This window comes from Trifolium pratense, linkage group LG2 (genome assembly GCF_020283565.1).
Source record: "Trifolium pratense cultivar HEN17-A07 linkage group LG2, ARS_RC_1.1, whole genome shotgun sequence".
Lineage (NCBI taxonomy): Eukaryota > Viridiplantae > Streptophyta > Magnoliopsida > Fabales > Fabaceae > Trifolium > Trifolium pratense.
In genome coordinates, this window is record NC_060060.1 from 26,110,000 (window position 1) to 26,133,640 (window position 23,641).

At 31.1% G+C, this 23,641-nt stretch overlaps 2 protein-coding genes across 2 annotated transcripts; both read left to right on the plus strand.

Annotated features, from left to right (window-relative positions):
* Positions 1 to 2,206: 2,206 nt before the first annotated feature.
* LOC123904466 (agamous-like MADS-box protein AGL80) lies at positions 2,207 to 2,695 on the plus strand. Its single transcript, XM_045954129.1, has one exon. It carries the CDS (start codon positions 2,207 to 2,209, stop codon positions 2,693 to 2,695), a length of 489 nt encoding a protein of 162 aa, XP_045810085.1.
* Positions 2,696 to 18,535: 15,840 nt separating this feature from the next.
* LOC123911598 (basic leucine zipper 43-like) lies at positions 18,536 to 19,391 on the plus strand. The gene has a single exon (XM_045963056.1). The coding sequence runs from the start codon at positions 18,642 to 18,644 to the stop codon at positions 19,200 to 19,202; it is 561 nt and encodes a 186-aa protein (XP_045819012.1). The 5' UTR covers positions 18,536 to 18,641; the 3' UTR covers positions 19,203 to 19,391.
* The last annotated feature ends 4,250 nt before the right edge of the window (positions 19,392 to 23,641 follow it).

A 23,641-nucleotide genomic window follows, 5' to 3' on the forward strand; every position in this document is an offset into this window, starting at 1 on the left:
TCTTTCCAAAGAACTGCTATTAATCTATTATTACAAAGGGGAGTCACAACCAAGACAACAAAAAAAGAGCAGGCCCGAGTTTTCTCATAGAGAGTTTTCTACTTCTTGCTTGAAAGAGCGGGTGGCTTTGGGTCGTTCTCTAATCCGGAATCACTTATATGTATCTTTTTTCCTTATCTTTAATCTAAATACGTGGTTTTCACACAGATTAGGGTTTTCTTGTTTTATTTTGTGTTTTATTCGTCCAAGTGTGTCCCATCTTTGTGAGGTGTGCATTTGATTTTCCGTTTTAGTGCGGTGTTCGTTTTCTTTCCTTCTTTTAGTTCAGACTGACAGATCAACTTTGATTAACTACTGATTAAATCCATGACAAGTTCATCAACGATACAAATCCGGAAACATGAGTATTTATGTTACTTTTATTTTGTCACATTATTTGTAGACTTGAGTATATCATTTTATGCTATTAACTTGGATGCTGCGAGTTTGTTCGCATATTCATCCTTTCAGTTTATAGCGATATTGAATTTGTGCTTGTATCTGATGTACTCTTTCGATTTGAATGAGTGAATATTTTGTTTTAGTAAAAAAAATATTGGAATAAAAATGTAAATTAATAATAAAACTTCTTCCCTCCACTTGTGAACCAAACATATATTTAATTAAAATCTCTTATCTCCCCGAGACATTCTTGCATAGGCATAAGACATTTAGGCACACAAACATCAATCAAAAAAATTAAAAGAGAAATAAAATAGTCACATCAATTAATATAATTTTAATCATATCTTTTTAAAATTTTTTTCACTTATGTGAGTGTGCCTAAGAATAATTCATTTGTGCTTGTGCCCATGTTAGCATTTTCTATCTCCCCTCCCCTCTCCTCTTTTGAACCAAACATACATCTAATTAAAAAAAATTCCCTCCCCATACCCTCCCTCCTCTCCTTTCCATCGAACCAAACAAACTATAAGGCACCTTAAAGTGCATACATAGATGTTATTTTTTTATTTTTTTTATGTGTAATTCTTTTTATTTTTCTATTTTATGTGTAATGTTTTACCTATGATGGACCAATGCACGTAAATTACAATTTTTATTTTGATGAAAACTAAAAATACACAAATTAGTTTAAATAAAAATCAAATTTATAATAAACCACTGTTTACAATTTATATACGTTAACAAAATAGAAACTGTGGATCACACACGGGCACGTTCAACGTGCCCGTTTGGCCACTAGTGGGTATTATGGGAATTACAAAAAAATGCTACACCAAAATTTGAGTATTCCCTTTATTATTATTTTTTTTGGTATACATATTCCCTTTATTATTAGTATAGATATATGATATTCAAAAATGTTGGTTAGGTGAGTTCATTTTTTTAAAAATTCAAATTATATATATATATATATATATATATATATATATATATATATATAAATTAATTACAAATAAATAAAAGATAGACGTCTAACAAACTGCGCCGCTAAATTTTTTGTATAGCTTCAATTAATATGATAATTCACTGTGAGATTGGTTCATGGAACAATATAAGTTCTATACAGTCTTTGAACCGCAAATCGTCCATTTTTTGTGATGTCTAAAATATTTAAAGAAACAAAAACAAAATATAGAAGATTTACCTAAGAGGAAACGTAAAAGAAGATTTGCATAAATGCAACTATGTTCCAGCAATGAGAGCAACTATGTTGTATCCAGGCTATGTTTAAGTGGTTCCAGCAACATGCATGAGAGCAAAATAATATTCCAACTTTATACGGTTTCCATATACATTAATAAATTTAACAATTAAGACATAATTATACTATAATCTAAACTAGGCAAATATATCTATATGGTATAATAATATAAATTAGGTAAATTGCTTCTTAAAAAAATAAATATAGACTAGGTAAATTACTATTGATGCATGCACCTTCATAATAAAGCTTTCCAAATAAAACAAATAATAACTTTTAATAATTTATTACTTTCCAAACAATCCTTCATAACATATTACAATAATTCTACAGCTCGTATATTCCCAATTACGGTATCAAATTTCTATATCTTTTGATGTGTGATTACATATATTCTCCCCAAAAGGAAATTTGAACATCTCAAACTACGCTATATATATAAATGACATAGTGTTTGTTCTAAGGGAAAAAAACACATAGCAAAAAAATTTCACGTGCACCATGAGAAACAAGTTGAAACTTGCATTCGTGGCCAGTGATTCTCAAAGGAAGATAACCTACAACAAGAGAAAAAAGAGTCTAACGAAAAAGATCGATGAACTCACTACCCTCTGTGGGGTTGATGCTTGTGTTATCATTTTTAGCAATTTTCATTTAGACCCGGAGATCTGGCCTTCCCAATCGTCGGAGGTCCAAAGGATTTTAACGAAATTCAAAACTTATTCTGAATTTGAGCAGGGTAAGAAGAAGCTGAGCCACGAGAGCTATTTGATGAAGAGGATAACCAAGTCCAGAGAGCAATTGGCGAAATTGGAGAAGAACAATGGAGAATTGCAGAAGTCGTTGATCTTGTATCAATGTCTTGCCAATGAAATTCCAGTCGACACTCTGAACTTAGATGTTTTGAATGATGTTGATTGTGAAATTAATCGGAAGTTAGCGGAAATTGCTTCAAAAGAAAATGAAGTAGACCCAAATGCAACCTCTTAGAGATTTCAATTAAAAAGTTTATTGTTTTTCTTTGTTTTGTGTGTGTTCTATGGATTCCCTATTGTTATTTTGTGTTTGGTCTCAATCATCCGTTGTAATAATAAATCTTCATGATTTAGTATGCACTTTTTGAATGCTTTTATAAAAATATGTGATTTTCAAAGTTGTTGGTTATAGTTTAGTTCAATTAATATGACAATTCATTATGAGATTACTTCATACAATAATATATAAAACTCTACACGGTAATTTGAACCTACAATCGTCGATTATGCTCAGTATTGTGGTGTATAAAAAACTTAAAGAAATTGTAAAAAAAAAATTGTAAAAAAACCAAAAATAAATAATAATCTTCAATTTTTTATATTGACGAGATTCAATGAGTTAAAAGTGTAGGTATCAATAGTTTCATATCACGATTGAATTGCCTAGAAATGAATTGATTCTAAAACTTTGTTTACCATATTCACTAAACCAATCAAACCTAATTCTAAGGGTGATCTTATTAATGAGTGTCATTAATCTCGGTGAGGCCTAACCTACGGGAACCTTTTATAATTTCGGGGTAATTAACCATCATTCAATGAGAAAAAAAAAACCATATTATTTGACGGTATCGACATGTATATGACTTATTCTAATTGGTTGATAGGTAAATACACATAAATTATGAAATAGTAGCTTAGAAAAAAACCTTATAACAATGCATAAGAAGAAACATAAAAGAAAATTTGCCTTAATGCAAGTTAAAACTAGGCAAAATGCATTCAGAGCTCCTTTAAGTGTCGCTGCATTCAGAGCTCCTTTAATTTAAATTTCGCATTTGTAACAGTTAAGTGCTTTAAGTTTTTTAGGTATCTGTTATGTCCTTTAAATTTTTTACGAAACAAATAGGTTCTTTAAGTTTCTATCTTGTTGCACCGTTATCCTTCTAGTTATTCTCAGCACAAATTAAAACTTTTCCTCACTCATGGAGGTGTCACTATGTCGATCTCGCAACCTCTCCACTTCAGTCCCAGTTCCCCCCAATGATAATAGGAGGGGGAGTATATGGAACTTTGAGAGACCCACAATGGCAAATAGTCTGAAATCGAGGAAGAACCATGTTGGGTTCGATACTAGATGGCTCACCAGGACCACGAAGAAAAGGCATGTTACGCTTACGCTTGGGAACAAAACCATTTTTCCTTAACCTTCCTCTTGAAATCTTCCTCAGACACTTCAACCATAGCAGTCAGAGATGGTTCCTCAATGCGCACTTTGGGAAAACCTCATTTTATGGTTTCCTTCCCAAAGTTGCCTACGTCAGCAAGAGATCGGCGAATAGCATACTTGGGTGCTTTGAAGATTCAAGAGTTTCAACTACAAATTTCAACATCTACACTTGTCTTTTTCGACCAAGTCATTAAACTCTTCAACTCTCACTCCAGCTCTCTAACATCACATACTTGGATCAGTATATCATTGAATGAACTGAGTGTATTCTTCTATTAGCTTCTCAACTTGATTTTCTCTTCATTTGAAAGCTTGTGATCCGAACAATTCATTGTAAAAGATTGGCTCAAGTCAATACGTAACTATTGATTGAGTGACACCTTAGTTTGTAGGACTGAGGTAGATATTATGCTTGTAGGGCTTAAGGTTATTGATCTTGGTTTAGATCAAGGAGGTTTGTAATTTGAGATTACTAGTATCTCAAGATTATAGTGGATACTCACGGAGTGTGAGGGACTGGACGTAACCCATACTATTATGGGGTGAACCAGTATAATTGTTGTGTGTTGATTCTCTCTTCCCTTATCTTTTATTTTCTGCAAACACTAAGCACACAATTCACTTTGAATTTGTTTTACTGCTAACCAGATCGTTCTGAGATCATTCTAACGCTTTCTGTTGAGTTATATTTTTAAAAGGTAAATTTTAATAGGTTCACAATTCAATCCCCCCTTTCTTGTGAAAAACTTTGCTACTTCAGATCTATGTTTTTTTTGACAAAAGACATGATCTATGTTATAATATATTTAACGGTCAAATTTATAAGACGATTATCCGATAAAAAAAGTTATTGGAAGTGTCATATTGTGAATTTGACACTTAAATTATTTTCATCAATTTCAATAAAATGCAAACATGAGACATAGCATATTAACGGGTGGATTGCCTGCAGTTAAATTTTAACGAGAAAGTTGAGGTATTCTTCTATGAACACAAAATTACATTTTTCTTCATATTCAAAAAAAAGGTAAAATATTCTAATTAACTTTATTGAAAGATTATTTTATTTAATTAAAATACTACTAAAAACTATACATTGTACCAAAAAAAAAAAACTATACATATTTACGGGTGCATTTGATTTACTAAAAAATATAGGACATGACAGAATAAAAATAATTGTCCAACGTTTGATAATAAAAAACACAGAAAGATAGCACAAAATAAATATTGATGGACAGGACAAGTAGACACTTTTTTGTATCCCGGTAAACTGTAGGACAAATATTTGTCCAGCGGACAAACAATTAAAAAATACAGTTTTACCTTTGTTTTCTCGCGTCCTCTTTCTTTCTCCTAATTCTCCACAACACTGTTACACCGGCATGTGCTGCAATTCCCAAACGTTGCATCATCATCACATTTTTTCAATTTTTTTTCTTCTATTTCCATGCTATGCAATTTATCTATCCATTTCCAATAGTTTTGTAATTTTTATTGTTTATCTTGTTTACTTTGTTTTGTCTTCATATGCATGTTACTATCACACAAATTCGTGTTAATCTTTGCTTCATTCACCGTATGATTATTTTTTATAGTACTTTTACTTGTTGGTTTCTTTAATTGTTTTTTCTTATGCAGTTGTAATGGATGATGAACACATTTTTTATTGCCTTCTTGTTTGGAGGATGTATAAAAAAGGGTATTATGGTAAATTTTATATTAGTGGTCCAGTACTTAATATATCAAATAAGGAATGGTACAAAACTACTTGTCCTGTGCAGTGATCATCAAATAGAGTGGATTACATGCAGTACAAAAAGTTGTCCGGTAACTCAATTACTTGTCCAGTACTGTTCTGTCTAGTAACTATCATTTAACAGATCAAATGCACCCTCCATATCATCTGATGACTAATTTAGTAAGTATATTAAATCGTGGTCAAGTAAAAAATAAAGTTCGTAACCACATCCGAGGATTATTCTAATTTCAACTAAACAATATTATTGTACTCAAGATGTAAGAGCAGAGAGTAGGCTGAGCATATATTTGACTTATCAAGACAATAAAGTAAAATTGGCTAATTTCAAAGATTAAAGAGGATTAGGTCATTCAAATCACTTCCTTATCTTTATTAGGAAAATTGCTTTCAAAGACACAATTGCTTCGCTAATGAATAATGATGAATATAATACTTCCTCCGTCCCATTTTAAATGATTTATTTGACCATTTCACACATTTTAAGAAAAATGAATAAATAAATAGAGAGTTGTACAATTACTAAACTGCCCTTACATTTTTCATCACTAGTAGTAACGATTAAATTGGTTGAGTATGCCACACATAAACATGGGCCCACATAAAGAGTAAAATTGAAAAAAATAGCTTTGAAAATTGTATAAGTCATTTATTTTGGGACAAATTAAAGTCAAAAAAAGATCATGGGGCGGAGGGAGTAACAAAAGATGTAGAAAAGCCAAACGAAAATCTAAAAAAATTCTACTTTTAGAGGCAATTTCAGACACCTATAAATGGACAAACTTGTGTGCAATTACATCGAACCTTTGAGATATAATACCAATAACATTGAGAGTCTTACTATATTTTTTCTCCTTAAGTTAACTACTAATATGTTTTTCGTTTTATTAAATGTTCCCATACAAGTTCCTTTTTTATGCCTTTTTTGAAAGGAAGCAAAATGTATAAATTTAGATACTATAGTGACAATATTATCTCTAAAATTCGATGACCAAAATAATTATTTTATTCTTCATATGGAATGTAAGTGTAAAAGGAAGATTTCTTCCCCATCTCTGTCACCTTCCGTTTTTTCATTTTTGTCTTTGAATAAATATTTCGGAACACGTTTTTCAAATTTTTTTTGTCTTGAAAAAAATCTTCAGATTGTATTTTTTTGAATTTTTTTCAAATTTAAATTAGAAAAACTTCGAAAAACATGTTTCAAATTTTTTATACATAAACAAAAATGGAAAAACGAATGGCAGAAAAGAAACACGAGAGTGGGAAGTGAAAAATTCGTGTAAAAGAAGAGAGAAACTTTGAAAATAAATAAAAAGTTTGAGAATAATGAAATAGAAAAACGAATGGTAGAAAAGAAACACGAGGATGGGAAGAGAAAAATTCGTGTAAACGAAGAGAGAAACTTCGAGAATAATGAAATGGTGTGGGTGGGTTGAGTTGACGGGCTTAGCAATTGGATGCTTGCTGGGGCGGTGTGCTGGTGCACTAGCCATACAAGTAGCACCCACGCTTACTTACTTTGGTTTGTTTGTGAAAATTAGGACCCACATAAAAACATTATATCATGTTTCATTGATTATTGCTATCCATTGAAATTAGCTAGGGTGTGTTTGTTATATATGGTGTTTTTAATTGGACAATTTAAGGGATATATGGTTGGCACAGAAATGTGCTTCAGTTAAATCGAGTCCCCCTCCGTACCCAACACTATCCGTCACTTTTGTTTAGTGTCCCTCTTTCTTTTTAGAGAGATATATCCATAGCATTCATAAGTTAATTAAATTAAAAAAGATATAGCATCATAGGCCACCAATGAATTAATAATGTTATTGGACTCAAATGGGTAATTAATTATAAACTCTCTTTAGGATTTAGGATGAATCATTCGATAAAAAAAAAAAAATTCGATTGCAGACTCAAATAAAAGTTCAGAGCTCTAATGTCACCTGATGAAGGTTAAAAAACATGAGAATTAAGAGGTTTGAATTATGTATAATGTAAAAAACATTTTATTTTTGTAAAAACAATTAGTGCTCGATCACGAATAACAAAAAAGATAGAGTTTCTTAAGGGTTAGAGAAACATACAAATATATTTATATGATAAATATATTGATAGATTTTCACTTTAATTCAACTGATTACCTTCACTAAGATACCCCGATTCGAACTCATGAAAACAGAAAGCGCAACGGAGCCGGTAATGATACCCCGATTAGCTATGCTGCTGGCTTCGACAATTTTGCTAAAAGCAACCTCCAACCAAATGTGCATGTCTTAGTTGGTACATCATTCAACCTCATCCTTTGCAATACCGAAAATAATTATTTATTTATTATTTCAAAAATAAAGTATCGATACATTTGTGTTTTCAAATGTATTATAGAAACTCCCAATTTTACATATAATATACTTAGACATGCAAATAAAACAAAATTAAGAGAAAAATAATTTAGTCACATATATCTTTTAACATTGTTTTTGTTTTAATTTTTTGATTTGTTACACAACTAAATATTTTTCAATTCTAATAGCGAGAGATTTATACAGTATGTTAGAGATTTTAGATTCGATTCACAACTTCCAATATTTTTCATTTGAAGATATGATCGCATAAATTAATATTCCTTATCCGGTTTAGTGTTGGAAGGAAGGGGGCCCCGATATTTCCGTACCTAAACTTTACAGAAATTGGACGCAACCACATATATTGGCCAAAGGTGAAGAAAGATAAACAGTGCCGTCTTGTTTATTTCAACTTTTCATTTTCATCATTCATTCCCAATCCCATATGTAGTACAGATGAATTATTTCTCACTACCCTAGTCGTGTAGGTCATCAATTTCACCAACATGGTCTCAACTGTTTGCATCTAAACCTTAACATCCTCCATGCTACAAATATAGGACCTATATACAAAGACAAAAGAACTTCTTTTCTGATTATTACTAATACTAATATGTACACAAAATCCTTTTCTAAAAGAATTATTGTCCTCAAAATTATGAGATACTGTATAGGATTATTCAAGGAGCACCAAGAGAACTTACGAGCTAATATATGTGAGCCGATAGAACCTTTGAGGATCAACAATAAATATATGGCAGCCGATAAAACAAAATAAAAGAACAAAATAACATCGGAATTTTAACGTGGAAAATCCTCAATGTGAGAGTAAAAAAACATGGGTCGTCCAGACCAAAGAAATAGCTGTACTATAATCAAATAAGGGTACAAAAGAGTCTCCAAGTGAGATACAAACAAGTGCTAACAACCAATTAGACAACAAAACACTAAAGCTTACAAAACAAGAACAAGATGAAAAATTCCCAAAAACCTGAAGCACTGCAAATCCTATTTCTCCCAAACCAGACCTGATTTCGACGATCCGAATGGTGAAACTGTAGGCCCTGAAGCTGCGAATCTGCCCTCCAAATGTGAGCCAAATCCAACAGTTAATGAATCGGGACTCGATGTTTTAGTGAGGCTGCTGTGTCAAAAACGGGAATTGGTTTCTCTCTATTTTTCTCTCTTTGTTGGTTGTTCTTTCTCACAAAATTTACTCTCTTATGACCTGTTTGGTTCGAGGTAGATGGATGGAAGGGGGGGGGGGAGGTGAGGGGGTAATCTTGACTAAAAAATGTTTCTTTTTATTATTTTTTTTTTAAAAAAAAACGTTTTTTATTCTTGAAAAAAAATTTAAAACAAAATTTTTAAATTGGTAAAGGGAATATTTGTTTTTGTTTTTAATTATTTTTTCAAGAATAAAAAATGTTTTTTTTTAAAATGATTTAATAAAAAAAAATAATTGTCAAGATTACCTCTTCACCTTCCATCCCCTCCCCTTCATCTATCTCGAACCAAACATGCCCTTAATTACCCTTAGTATGACCACCATCCACTTATATAAGTGAGACAAAATGGGCCAACAAAATTGGACTTTTCTCCACATAGGAAGGGAGCCCAAAACCCAACAAACATATCATGTGGTTTCGATTTGTTTAATTTTGAGCTTATAAAAAATAGTTTATGTTAATTTATTATAAGTTTTCATTAGAGAAAATTGTATCTTTATACGATGTGTTTTTATAAACTACTTGATAAACTTATAAATAATACGTAAAAGTTTATTTATTTACATAATTTTTTTTTGTATAAGCTCAAAAATATGTCAATTAAAATAGGCTTGCACAACAAGAAAAGTGAACTATACCCACAACAACTTTTCAGAGAGGTAATACTTGTACCTACGAACGGCTAATAACTCATAATTGTTGCTGTAAGTTTGTAACTAGTGTTTTTATTAAGGGTAAATAGTTGTTTAGTCCCTCCAAAATTAGCGAAATTTGATTTATTCCTTGTTTATTTTTTTTTTTAAATCTACCTTTGCAATATGAAGATTCTCTCATTTTGCCCTATGGTTGGACAACTGAGCATCTGATTGTGCATTTTATATGACATGTCACATATGCGTAGAAATAATTTAATTTATATTTATTTTTTAATTCCACATCATTTATTAATTTATGTACAGTCAGATGAGATGGAATTAAAAATTAAATATAAATTAAATTATTTCCACGTGTATGTGCCAAGTTATAAAAAATGCATAGTCAGATGTCCAGTTATCCAACTAGAGGGCAAAAAGAAGGAATCTTCATATTGCAAGTGTGAATTTCAAGAAAAAAATTAAAAACGGGGGTAAAATAGACAAGAGAATAAAAACATATGTTATTTTTTATACTGATTTTGCAAAACTATGTTTGGTGGGTTGAGATTCCTCATGTAATTGGGAAGACTATACTAGGAATAGGTTAGGTCTTCCTTGTTTCAGATTTTGCTAGCTTGAGGGTTTGGTTTATGCCCCCCTCTTGGTACTTTGACTTCTTTCTTTTTTATCTATCCTTTGATGGTGCCTCAGCTTGCTAGGCTCATCTTGCTTTTAAAAAAAAAAAGTCAAAATGGCTCATTGATTTTGGGACGGAGGGAGCAGTTCCTTGGAATCTCATTAATTATCAGGTGGCAGAATCGTTTACATGTTTTCAGAGAGAGTGATTAATGTGCTGATAAGATTGCCTCCCTTGACCATAATAGCTCTAGATTCACTTGGTTGGAACATTTGATGCAATAATTGACTTTGAACTAGATTAGACGGTCAAATAAGCTAGATATTAGTTGTGAAAACTAAAAAAAATAAAAATAAAGTGCTTTGCAAATTTCAAACATCAAACAATTAGGTCTGTTTGTTTTAGATTTTTAAAATTGATTTTTTCTTTGTATATTTGAAAATAGATTTTCTAAAATCATTTTAAAATATTACAAGTTTTTTCAATTTAGTTTTTTCTAAATTGAAACATTAATTTTTGACATTATATAACATAAACGCACATTATTGAAGATCAGAACATAGTCAAAATCACAATTTTTTCAAAACATTGTATTTCAAAAATGATTTTTATGAAAGTCTATTTGAAATAGCTTCAAAATTAAATGTTTTTTTGAAATTTTGATATCCAAAAAAGTTTCAATAAAATGATCAAATACCTAAAATAAAATTTTAAGAATAACTATTCAAACCAAATTTTCATTTGAAATTTTTATTAAAAAAAATTTGTAAATTTTTAACATGAAATTATTTAACACTAAAAATCTATTTTAAAAAATCTATAACAAGCCCAATATCGGTATGTCTTGTTTAATGTAGATTTTCTTTATTCATATATTTATAAACAACTTAATCTAACCATATATATATTATTGTTAATGGTGCATTCCCCATTTAGATAAGATATATATATATATTTACAATAACTGCTAGATTGCCACCTTACGGTTTCTCGAAAGAAAATGCTGGCTAGTTGTCGTTCAATTAACTGTTCGTTGGAAGCTTTGGCAATGTAGAAAAAGTAACATGGAAATTCATACCTAACACTTTGGATTATTCAATGTATTCTCTTTATTTTATAATTCTTATCCTTTATGTCTTTTTTACAACTATTAAATTAATCTTAATATAAAAAAACTATATTAAATTAATGTTTTGTGCAATCATTGATGAATATAGGATTCGACTACCAGCATAGTATATCCGTACAAGTACAATTTGCATACAATAAACTTTGTTTGTTAAAGCCTTGAAAAATTATTTAACTAGTTTTCTTTCACTACAATTTGTGTTAGAAATCTTGGTAAAAGTCATATATATAGATAGAAAATGCTCAAACAACTGAATTTTGTATTGAAAAAAAAAATTAAAAAATATCATAATTACATAGTTAAAGTTTCATATTAGATGGAAGGTAATCAAAATATGTTTATAAGTACGTAATACTCATTGATTTTGTAGAGTTAAGTTAACTCTACTCAAATACTATATATTTATTAAGCTAAATGCAGTTTTGCCGCCTCAAATTTTATTTTATTTTTTTAATTTTTTTATAAGCAAAGATATATTATAAGGGAGTACAAGGTGTTGAGATATGCCTTAAAATCTTGGTTTCGGAGAAGTCATATTTAGTTTTGTTGATTTTTTGAAAAAGAAAATATTTTTTGTAGAACACTCTGGCTTGGATTTATTTTATTTTAAAATAGATTTGTTACTAATTTTTAAGTATATATTTTTTATAAATAGGGAGTATTTTATTCATAGAAAAATAAGAGAGTAGAGATGTAGGGAATCAATTAGGATTTACCGCCGACACAAAACTAGGGTTTTAGAGAAACAAAAGAGGGGTTGTCTCGGGATTTGGGTAGAATTAGGATTAATTCTTGTAACTCAATTGGAACTCTTGTAAGGTGACCTTGTGATTATAGTGGAACAGAGAACTGCTCTCTCCCCCAAAGTAGATCATTTTTGAACCGAATTAGGTAAACAAATTATCATGTTCTTTCTTCTCCTTTATCATTTTATCGGTTGTTATTATTATTGCTTATTCCGCTTGTTATTGGTTGCAGTTCTATTGCTCCACACATCAAGTTTCATATTGGTGTGATTTTATTGACGAATTCACATCACAAGGGATACTCAATCCATTACAATACAAGCAAATTATTATATACTAAGAGAGAAAGGACATACGACCGACACGACCACTAAACCAAAACCAAGAGAAAACTTTAATATCATCTACTAGTTGAGAAGCATTCGATAAATTCCCGTTGAAAATTAAATAACATCATTTATGAGCTTCCAAGTACAATTACTTGATTTTAACCCTCAAATTTTAATTGCTTGATTTTAAACCCTACGTTTTCACAATTGCTTGATTTTGGTTTTCAAGTTTTCAATTCGGGTGTGAAAACTGCTTTTATTTTTTTTATAATAGAAAAATGCTTTTATGAACTAATAACTAGAGCATGTATATGCATTGAGGTGCTTGTTATGAAGTCTCACATTGAATGTGAGTTGGTTCGGACAATAATTTATAAAGAGGCGGTAATTCTCACTTTACAAGTCGATTTTATAAGGTTGATTAGACCCAGCTTCCAATTTTAAGAGTGTTAAATTGGAATTTTTACTCTAATCTTTACATAATTGCAAAGCACTATGATTCGTGTCCTAGGAATTCCTACAAGTACAATGGATTTACAAAGGGATCTTCCAGATATATTCCAACACATAACTGACCTCTTAGAGATGGTTTATCAATCTTCTTTAATTGTACTTCACCAATATCTATAACTTTTTTCCTTTTTCTTTTACCAACCATCTTGTACTTCGATTCACCCTTATCAGATTAGTTTAAAATTTAAGCAATGTTCTATAGTGGGAAATCACCTGACAATTTTATATTGTTATGACTTATGATGCTGTAATTAATATAACAACTCCCATCAAAGAAAATTAAAGAACCATAAAACAATTATAAGATTTTCCAAAACTATTTTGATCAAACTTTTGTGCTATATATATACATAATATATATCTTTTTATTATCATGTGTCATGCAAGTGGGCCATAAGAAGAGACAAATTAGCAAAATAACAAAGCTAGCTATCATCAATAACATTATTCAAATCATGCATATTGAAAAGATACTGCTACTTTTTGTATCCTTGAATGAGATAGGATTAATAAGGTATTATAGGCAACATGAATGGGAAGCATAAAAAAGTTAAAGTACTATTTTAAAGAAGAAAACAGATTTGGCAGCTCCTAATATGTTGTGAACACAAACACTTTGTTTGAGTAAACCTGAAGCGATGATGACCCTCATGAATTGTGATAGTTACTGCAGAGTTCTTGAGACATGTGTAATACCATAAACTTGTTCTAATAAGTGCTACTAGCCTCATGCACATAGTGCTATTCAGTTCTAATCCAATGAATTTGGAGATAGCCTAACGTAAAGCATTCAAATTCAAAAGTGAGATAGAAAGGAAAAGCACAACTCATGAACACAAGTAAATTGCGGCACGCATCCGCAATTGTAACTGCAGTATTGCTGAAGTGGTAGTCTTCGTAATCGTATTGTCCCGTAATTGTGATGTGATTTTCATTCATGTGTACGGCCGTATCACAACCACATCAGACAATTTCGGTTATGTTCGTTTAAGTTTCATCACCAAAAAATAAAATTTATGAACCTCAAATCTTAATTTGCGTCAAACCTAATGAAAAATCTAATTTTTAACAATCTCGCAACCGTGTATTTTAGGCACATTCTAATAAGTATTTATGCAATAAACTAAGACACTGCAATGATAGGTAAATAGTGTAATGGTATAGTAGTGTCATTTTGTATAGTTTGTGAAATTTCAAAATGAGTTCAACCACAACAACTACATTGCGCGTTGGAATAATCACAATGATCGCAATCGCAACAACCGCATCACAATTTAAAACCATGATAGGACCATGCACACCAATATTGTTTACCAGTTCGGTTGAAATTGACATACGTCTGGACTATCAATAAGTCTTTACATCAAATACAAGAGTTACAAGAAAGTAGCTTAAAGAATTCTTTAGAACAAACCATATTTTATTACCATTTTGTCTCAATCTCTTAAAAACAAGAGAGTTATAAAAGTGACAAAAAAAACTATTCCCAATTTTTCACCAAGAGCAAGAAGAGCAATCCTCAATTTCAGTTAAGAACCCATTAGAGAAAGCAATGATCCTTCTTCAATTACTCATTGTTACCTATGGTGTTTATAAATAATGTGTTTTATAATTCTAGAATTTCTTCCAAAAAATATCTCAACCCTTAGACTTTGATTCCCTAAGAATTACTTGGATCTCACCAAAACTTCCAAATCTACATAAAAACACTGGTTTTTATACATGGACTATTTGACCTGCATCGCAAATGAGGCAGAGCAAAAACATCCTGAATCTTCAAAATCCACCCACCTCATGGATTAGACAGTCCCAAAATATGTTATGTGCATTTTAATACGATTTCTAGGCAGACACATCAATTCTTGAACCTTAAGCACCAACTTTCACTTGCATCCATCCATCCTTGGTAGTCCCACGATCATCACTTCGACCTCTTCAATAATCAAAATATCTTCCGCTTTTTTGAAGATCTTGCATCTGATCTAACTACCTTAGAATTTTAGGTAGTTTCGCAAGTTGCAACCTTATTCAATCCTGGAATGCCTTCCTTGCACTTGAAGAACTCGCATTCAATTACAAACCTGCAAAATTTAACTCTCCTTCCCCCAACACAATCCGCTGATCGAATTTAATGTTATCCTATTACACACAATGTTTGAATGACAATAAAGAATTCAACTCCACATCTAGAGTCCATAGGAATTTCATGTCGAATGGTGATATACACCACTGTTATTGTGAGAATAAATTTTGAAACTTACATAATAATGGAGATTTGATATTTCATATCCATGAACTATGTGATATGATCATCAATTTACTCACATAATAATGTATATTTTACTATTATCCCACTTCACAATAAAGTTTTGATTAAAAATACTTTAAGAATAATGTCTTTATATTTAATAGGGTCTCACGATTAAGTCTCATTAGGGTGCGTTTAATTTGCTAAAAAACAGGAGACTGGACTGGACAACTTTTGTTGTATCCTGTTTGCTTTGAAACTAGTTAGGGCCCGTTTGGTGCGCAGGATAACATAGTGACATGATAGGATATAAAACAGGATAAAGATAGGATATGATAACAATTATACTCAGTTATCATATCCTATGTTTGGTGCACACAGGATAACAAACATGATAACTATTATATTTTGTTTTTAAAATATTATAAGATATATAACATATTTAATTGACAAAATTACTCTTGTAAAAAAACTGTTATTTTTTTAAAATTATTTTGTAATACTTTGAATTTTATAAATAAAAAATATAAATAAGTAATCAAATAACTTTATATAATTTAAAATAAAAATCATGAGAAAATAATCAAGTTTAATTTTTTATATGAATCATGATCAAATAAATAACTCAATAATATATACATGTTAGATAAGCCAAATAAATATATGATATATCTCATACGTAAATAATAAAACTACTATTGCAAAAGAATTATATTTAATTTTTTTATAAAATTTAAATTAATATCCCTATTTGTCAATTTTTTTAATAATCATTTTACTTTAAAATATTGTAATTTTAGTAAAATTTTGATTTTTTAGAATATATAAATTACAAAATTACCCCTGTGAGAAAATCATATATATATTTAAAAATTAATTATTTTACTATTTATACTTTATTAATTTTATTTTTTGTATTTTAAAATATATTTTATAAAATAAATCAGTCATTTTTTTTCTTCTTTTTATCTTATCCTGCTGGTAACCCAACTCAAATTCAGGATAATAATTATAACTAGAGAGACAGGATAGGATAAGCTTTAGGATTAACTTATCGTATCCTACTATATCACCAAACACTGGATTGCGGCAGGATATGATACAGTTATCCTATCCTGTCTCTTATCCTGTGCATCAAACGGGCCCTTATGAGATTAGACAAATTAGGTAGCAAAGTACACAACAAAAACAAGATTTTTTGTCCCTCACTAAATCATATGACAACTTTTTGTCCACAATACAACTATAAAAAATACGAAAATATCAATTTTATTTTCAAATATAAAAATAATATTATCGCCCTATATATCTCTCCGATACAGTTTTATCATACCATGTATTATCTTTTTATGTCATGTAATATTCTGTCGAATCCTTGATTTAATGTTTAATTAAATCGAGAAACTATTATAGGAACTTTATTACTTTGAAAAACAAACATAATAAAGAAATATCTTATTATTGTTAATAAATGACCGAGTTGTAATAAAACCATTGGTCTCTAGTATTTACACCAACAATTTACTCTATTACAGCTTCACACAAGAAACTCTTTTTGATTTAACCCTAACCTCCAAAGGATCTCACCAAAGCTTCTAAACCTCCAGAAAAACGCAAGTTTAATTTGTATACAATATTATATAGACCTCATTTTAAATTTTCTTTTATTGCATGGTAAGGGATTATGTACATGTAGCTATCAATATTTTGATGGAACATGTAACTATCATCAAAATTGTTTAAAGTTGTCATTTTAATTAGAATTACTCTAATAAGGTAACACTAGACGAACATAATTTAATAGCTTAGTAGTTTTCCCACAATCATGACAAAGTACTTTGTTAACCACCGAAAACTTTAAAAACAGAGAATGCTAGTGTTTTATCAAAGATTCAAAGTTCACTTTGTTTGATTGTTTTTGTGGTTAATACAAGGGTTTAGTTAATTATATTTGATGGAGTGACTAGAATTTAGGTACAAGATTACTTCCTTAAAATAAAAACCAAATGCTCCAATATAGGTCCCTTCAATTGATTTATGTGAGTGACACATGAGTCATCCAATTTATAATACTAATGACCCTAAAATATCAATTCTAACCCCTTTTAAACTGGTCTTCTTTGCGTCATCTATCATAAGGAATTATTGGCTCTAAGAGTTTTTAATTTTCAAAATTGATTATGAAATTGGGTAGGGACCCCAAAAATAACAACTTTCCTATAGGATTGACATTACTATTAACAGTGCTAAAAATGGTTTTAAATTTCTTATACAACATATCTAGTTCCCTACTCCTACCTACCAAGCTTTGATTATAGATCACATTATTGACACGCAATAACTCATTAGAGATACTTAATCATGGCCACAAAAATTAAACCTTGTTTTTTACCTTTTAAAATTTGAGTCGAGTCTAACTCAATTTCTACAAAATCGAGTTATCAGATGAAGACTACTCTCACTTATAAGTTATAATACACACCCTAGCTCACTCTCAGAACTAGACATATGGAGTCTGACACAAGTGGTCTGAAACCTGATAGCAAGTAGCCCACTAAATTTAGATTAAACTTCGATACTTTCTTAAAATTTGTACTGACCCTAACTCAACTTCTAATAAATTTATAAGGATGATCGATGAATATCTCCACTTATAAACACATTTTCGGACTTTATATTATCTAATGTGCGACTTTTACCTATAGCTTAAAAAAGTTTAATCTGCCATATCAAACCATGAATCTGTATTGGCAATGACTAATTTGAACAGTCATAAATAACAAATTACATCTAGTAATAGTAAAAAAATCCATAGCCATTCACATAAGATAAATAACCAAAAACTTTATGACATGGACTCTACACAGCCACTTATATGGTCTTTTTCTTGATGTATATCTCATACCAAACATACATACACTAGCACCACTTCCCAATTATTGTTGAAATTTTGCTCATGTAAGCCCTAGGCACTATGTCTCTTTCCTCAATTTGGTCCCACTTTTCATGCCATCACCTTCCTATAAATTCAATCCATTTCTCACACAACATTCTTCAGTTTTCTTATCATATCAAAGTCTCTTAGCTAGCATATTATTTAATTTTCAACAATACCCACTTTTAAAAAAGCCTAATAAAATTTCTTGAAATTTCTAGCCATGGTTCCAAGTGAGATCAGAGGAATCAATTATCTACCAGCTCCTCCTGAAAATTCATTCCAAATTCCACAAAACTTTGTCTTACCACAAAATGAAATTCCAAACTTCCATCTAAATAATCTCTTAAACAGCTTACCAACAAATTATCATTATCCATCAGCAGGCCATGAATTTGCACCTCCTTCATGTCTTAGTAGCAACTCAACTACTTCTGATGAAGCAGATGAACTTCAATTCAATATCATCGACGAAAGGAAGCACCGACGAATGATATCAAACCGAGAATCTGCTAGGAGATCAAGGATGAGGAAACAAAAACACTTAGATGAACTTTGGTCACAAGTTGTAAGACTTAGAACTGAAAATAACAACCTTGTTGATAAACTTAACCATGTTTCTGAGTCACATGACAAAGTTGTTCAAGAAAATGCACGTCTCAAGGAAGAAACTTTCGATCTTCGTCAAATGGTAGCCGATATGCAAATCGGTAACTCTTTTCCTTGTAACATGGAAGATTTTGGTGAAATTCCATGCAGCAGTTCACCACACAAAGATGATTAAAATCAATAAAACGATTTTCATGTTTTCATTATAAAGACATAAATTACTCTCTATGTTCTTTTTTTTTTTTACTCTTTTATGATCCATCCATGGATGGTTTTATATTGTACTTGTCCATTCATTGGACATGTATGAATTTTAGAAGCATATATACGAAATAAAAGCTTTAGATGTTGATGTTCATTATTACTTAAGAGTTATTATAGTATCATGAAATTTTATGCTTACGTTGTCCATTGTACAGAACAAATAAACAGTTGTTGTTTGTGTCACATATCGCCGCGTACTTATCCTATATTAGTGAATGTTGTGATTAATCAATCAGTGTACCTAACCTGAATATCATAATATCATTAGTAGTACTATTATGAAATTATTAACAATGATGGAAATAATGGTGTCTTTTCCATTTTGCCCACTAAATATATAAATTCTGGTTTTAAATTGCAGTTGCAGTTACACTCTGAATCATTATATTACGACAAAATAGAAATGAAGCGGTGATGATGAGAGATATACAAATAAAAAAGCAGTATGAAGGGCCAAAGGCGATAGATGATCTAGATTCGAGTACAATGTTGTCAATACAGATAAAATATTGTTAAAGACCTCAAACTCATTTATTGCAATCGCAGGTCGTAATTTAAAATCATTATATAAACCTCATAATTAAAATGGAAATCTTATAACTAAGACATTGGACTCAAGTAATTAATGAACTTTTCTAGAACAGATTGTTCAGAAGAACTCGAGTTCAATTTCTAGGAGGAACAATTCCTTACCAAGCTTTCTTAACCTTGCTGCAGAACTCTGAATTACGAGAGTCCTCAAAGGGTTAATAAAAGAAATGGAAATCTTATAATAGAAACATATGGAAATGCTCAAAAAATGAAGTAGCCACATATAGACACTTTTGTCTTTAGTAGGGCCAAGAGAGGTAAGAAGAAGTGAGGAATGAGGTATGCACGTGCAATAGTAAAACAATGTTAATGTATCATATTTTTGAAAGAACATCCAAAAGTGTGTCCATTGTTGAACAGAGTAACTATAGGGTCAATACGAGACAAATGATGGTGGAGGTTCTGGTGATAGTGGATCATAATACATATTACTACCTCAAGTAGCAAAACATATAATCAAAAGGGTATCCACTAAAAACATAAAACACTGTTGATGATGTTTTTTATGAGGGCATCAAGGTCTTTTCCACATACCCCCATCTTCCATATGTCACTAATGTGGATAATGTCATCAAGTGGTGTCTATGGTTCAGGTGTGCTTGAAAATTAACATAGCCATTTATAATGTTTTAAATAAAGGTCTGCGACTGCGATCTAGATCGTAGTATAAGTATTCGTATTTGACTGTAATTTTTTTTCACAATATCAAACATTGTAAAATAAGTGTGACCGTTGCTACGGCCGTCGACAAAGTTACTAAGTAGTGCAACAGCAATACCTTAGCATACTTTTCAATTTGCTTTTGGGCATGTTGTTAGTTATTTTATACTTTGCTAGGACTTGAACTCTGGATTTCTAATTCCTTTATCTGTTAGTTAAACTAGTTCAACCAGTTGAACTATCGATCCCACCTAATGATATAAACATTCACTAAACCACATGAAGACATTTTTAGCATAAAGTTGGAGATTTGGTTATCTTAAAGTTTGGTAAAATAAACAAAACAAAGACAGAGGCGTGTGGCATGACCATGATTGTTTTTTTGACAAGGGAATCATGATAGCATTATATGCACAAATCGTGCATCATTTGATAAAATTGTCAAACCGGCCGGGTCATGTTGGTGCTGGAATGCTTCCCAATTTTCATAAAAAAGTCAAAAACCCAAAACCTACAAGAAAGTTATCATTCTGATTGCTCTATACGGTATATCTATGAAGTAGAAGTTGTTAGTTAATTTATACATATACATGCATGCGTATCCATAAGCATAAGAGATTATGGTGTCAAAAAAAAAAACATAAGAGATTATATATATCATATGCAACTAATAAAAAATACCAAAATTGTTAAGTCTGACCATGTATGTGAATGGATTTTAAATCGCGGCTCTTTCACTAGTGCCTGTTTTCAATAACTATTGTTATTTCGTTTATGTAAAAAAAACAAAAAAATTAATTAAATGTATTTTTGTTGCAATCATGTGATTAGAGAGATGAAAATTCAAGTCATAGAGAGATTAGAGCATAATAGCAAGAAAAATTTTGTTCTATATATAGAGAATCAACAAATTAAACTAAGATACCAATCAATAAACTAACAAATTCTAACTAATCTTTGTAAATTCAATATTTGAAAAACGTTGACTTCCGAAACAAACTCAAAGCAATAAATACAGAACAAATCTTGAGCGAAGAAAATGAAAACTAGAAAAACTGCAAGTAAATTCAATACAGGGTGCCTCCAACTCAAGCAAATGCTTCGGCCAAGTGCCTCCAACATCATTGTCGAATCATCGTCGGTCCTGTTCATCACGGAAGAGAGGATATTAAAATCCAGTTAAGCTCATGCTCTCAAAAAGAGCTCCTTCGCATGGATCAAGCGTTACTGACATCATCGATGGTTCAGAGTAGCACTCTAATATCATAATCAAACGTCGTCATCTACAACACTGACTCGGCACCGACAATGTTAGTTCAAGTTCTTACTATTTTTATTATTTGATATTAAACACATTAGTGAATATCGTTAAGAGTCCTACGTCGGTTGTGAGATGACCTGAATATATGTTTATAATTAGTGAGGGTAATCCTAACCTTAATTACAAACCCGTTTTGTAGGGATAAATTAGACCTAACTCACAATTCTAAGATGGTGTCAAAGCCTCGTCCACGAATTGTTGGGCCACCTGGCCGCTATAAAATTTATGATCCGGTCATCCACTATTTATATCCGCGTACCAAGTCCAATAATGCTGAGGTAAGGGGGTGTGTTAAGAGACCCCATCATTTGCGAGATGACCTAAATACTACTGTGGAGAAACTACACCAAAGCAATACACTCATTGATTGATCGCAACATATATGATATGAAAAACATATTTATTATTTTTAAGTCTATTTACTACATCTTTGCATATGTAATCTATCATGATTGTTCTTTGCAATGGTCATTCAGTCCAGGCTTAAACTCATGTGGTAAAGCCATGTGGATATAATTTCTCTTGATTGTTGGGAAAAAGAGGCATAGAGAAAATAAAAGAATAGAATCAACAATACAAGAATATAATATGGAAACTCTAAAATAGAAGAAAAAACCACGACTGTTGTCAAAACCGACAACAAAAGAATATCATTATGCGAAAGATTGTTACAACACATAGACTACTATCAACCTTATACTCACACTCTCCAAAGCAAATAGTTAACTACATCTCACAACCCTCTAATACAAGAGTATAACAGAAACAAAAAGAGTCAGATATATAAACTTAAAGTGTTTCCAACTTGTGGATCTAAAACCAAAGAACTTAGGTTTAATATATATATAGCCTTGATTTCCCCTTCTTCATCACTCTAAGCGATGTGGGACTTCTCCGATAGCTATTTTTTAACATCCTTCTTTATTTAACAAACTAGGTGATGTGGGATTTGACAATCAACCCCAACATTGATTTCATCACTGAGATAAATTGGCCAGCTACAATCACATGGTCTCGTGACTATCTGACCTTCTTAGATCTTGACATACAAAGATGGAGTCAAAAGGCAGTGGTGGCGGACAATGTCGTAGATTTTATAATCCGCATCGGCTTACGATCACGACAAGTGCTTCGTTTCTCCGACCACATCGTCTGTCCGGTTAAATTTGAGTTCATCTTACTAAGTAAACTTTTCAAAAGAAGGCACATGTCGGATGCAAAAGGTAAGTAGCCAAGTATCCACAATCTTATAATGCAAATCCAGCTAGCCTTGGCTACTAACATAACATGAGTCAGAAAGGCTAAAAGTCAGAAGTAATATCAAATGGCCAATGAATGTAAAAAGCATGAAAATTCCAAGCTTCATCCCTTATGCATTAGAAACACATGATCCGTTGGCCAATAACAACATATGCTCTCAATGTTTGATTCAAATCACAGAAAGAATTACCTTACAAGTCTGCATCAAATGCAAATTGGTCCTTATTGGACACGATGCAACTCTTCATATGACGCCATTACAAACTGGTCATGCGCCATTACAAACTGGTCATGCATCAACTTGTTATATGGGTTGTACAACTTGTAACCCTTTCAGGTTTGATCATAACCGACGAAGATGAACTTCTCGCTCTTGTCATCAAGTTTGACTCTTTTCTCGTCTGCAATGTGAACCAAGCTATATGGTTGTAGTATGTTTTCACAATTTTAGATTGTGCTACCTAAACATCTTGAAAAGAGCGATTTAATATCTTGGTCTCAAATATTTGTTCAAAACA

Excerpts from the sequence above, each read along its gene's own strand:
- LOC123904466 (XM_045954129.1), top strand. The coding sequence starts at position 2,207 with ATGAGAAACAAGTTGAAACTTGCATTCGTGGCCAGTGATTCTCAAAGG.
- LOC123911598 (XM_045963056.1), top strand. The coding sequence starts at position 18,642 with ATGGTTCCAAGTGAGATCAGAGGAATCAATTATCTACCAGCTCCTCCT.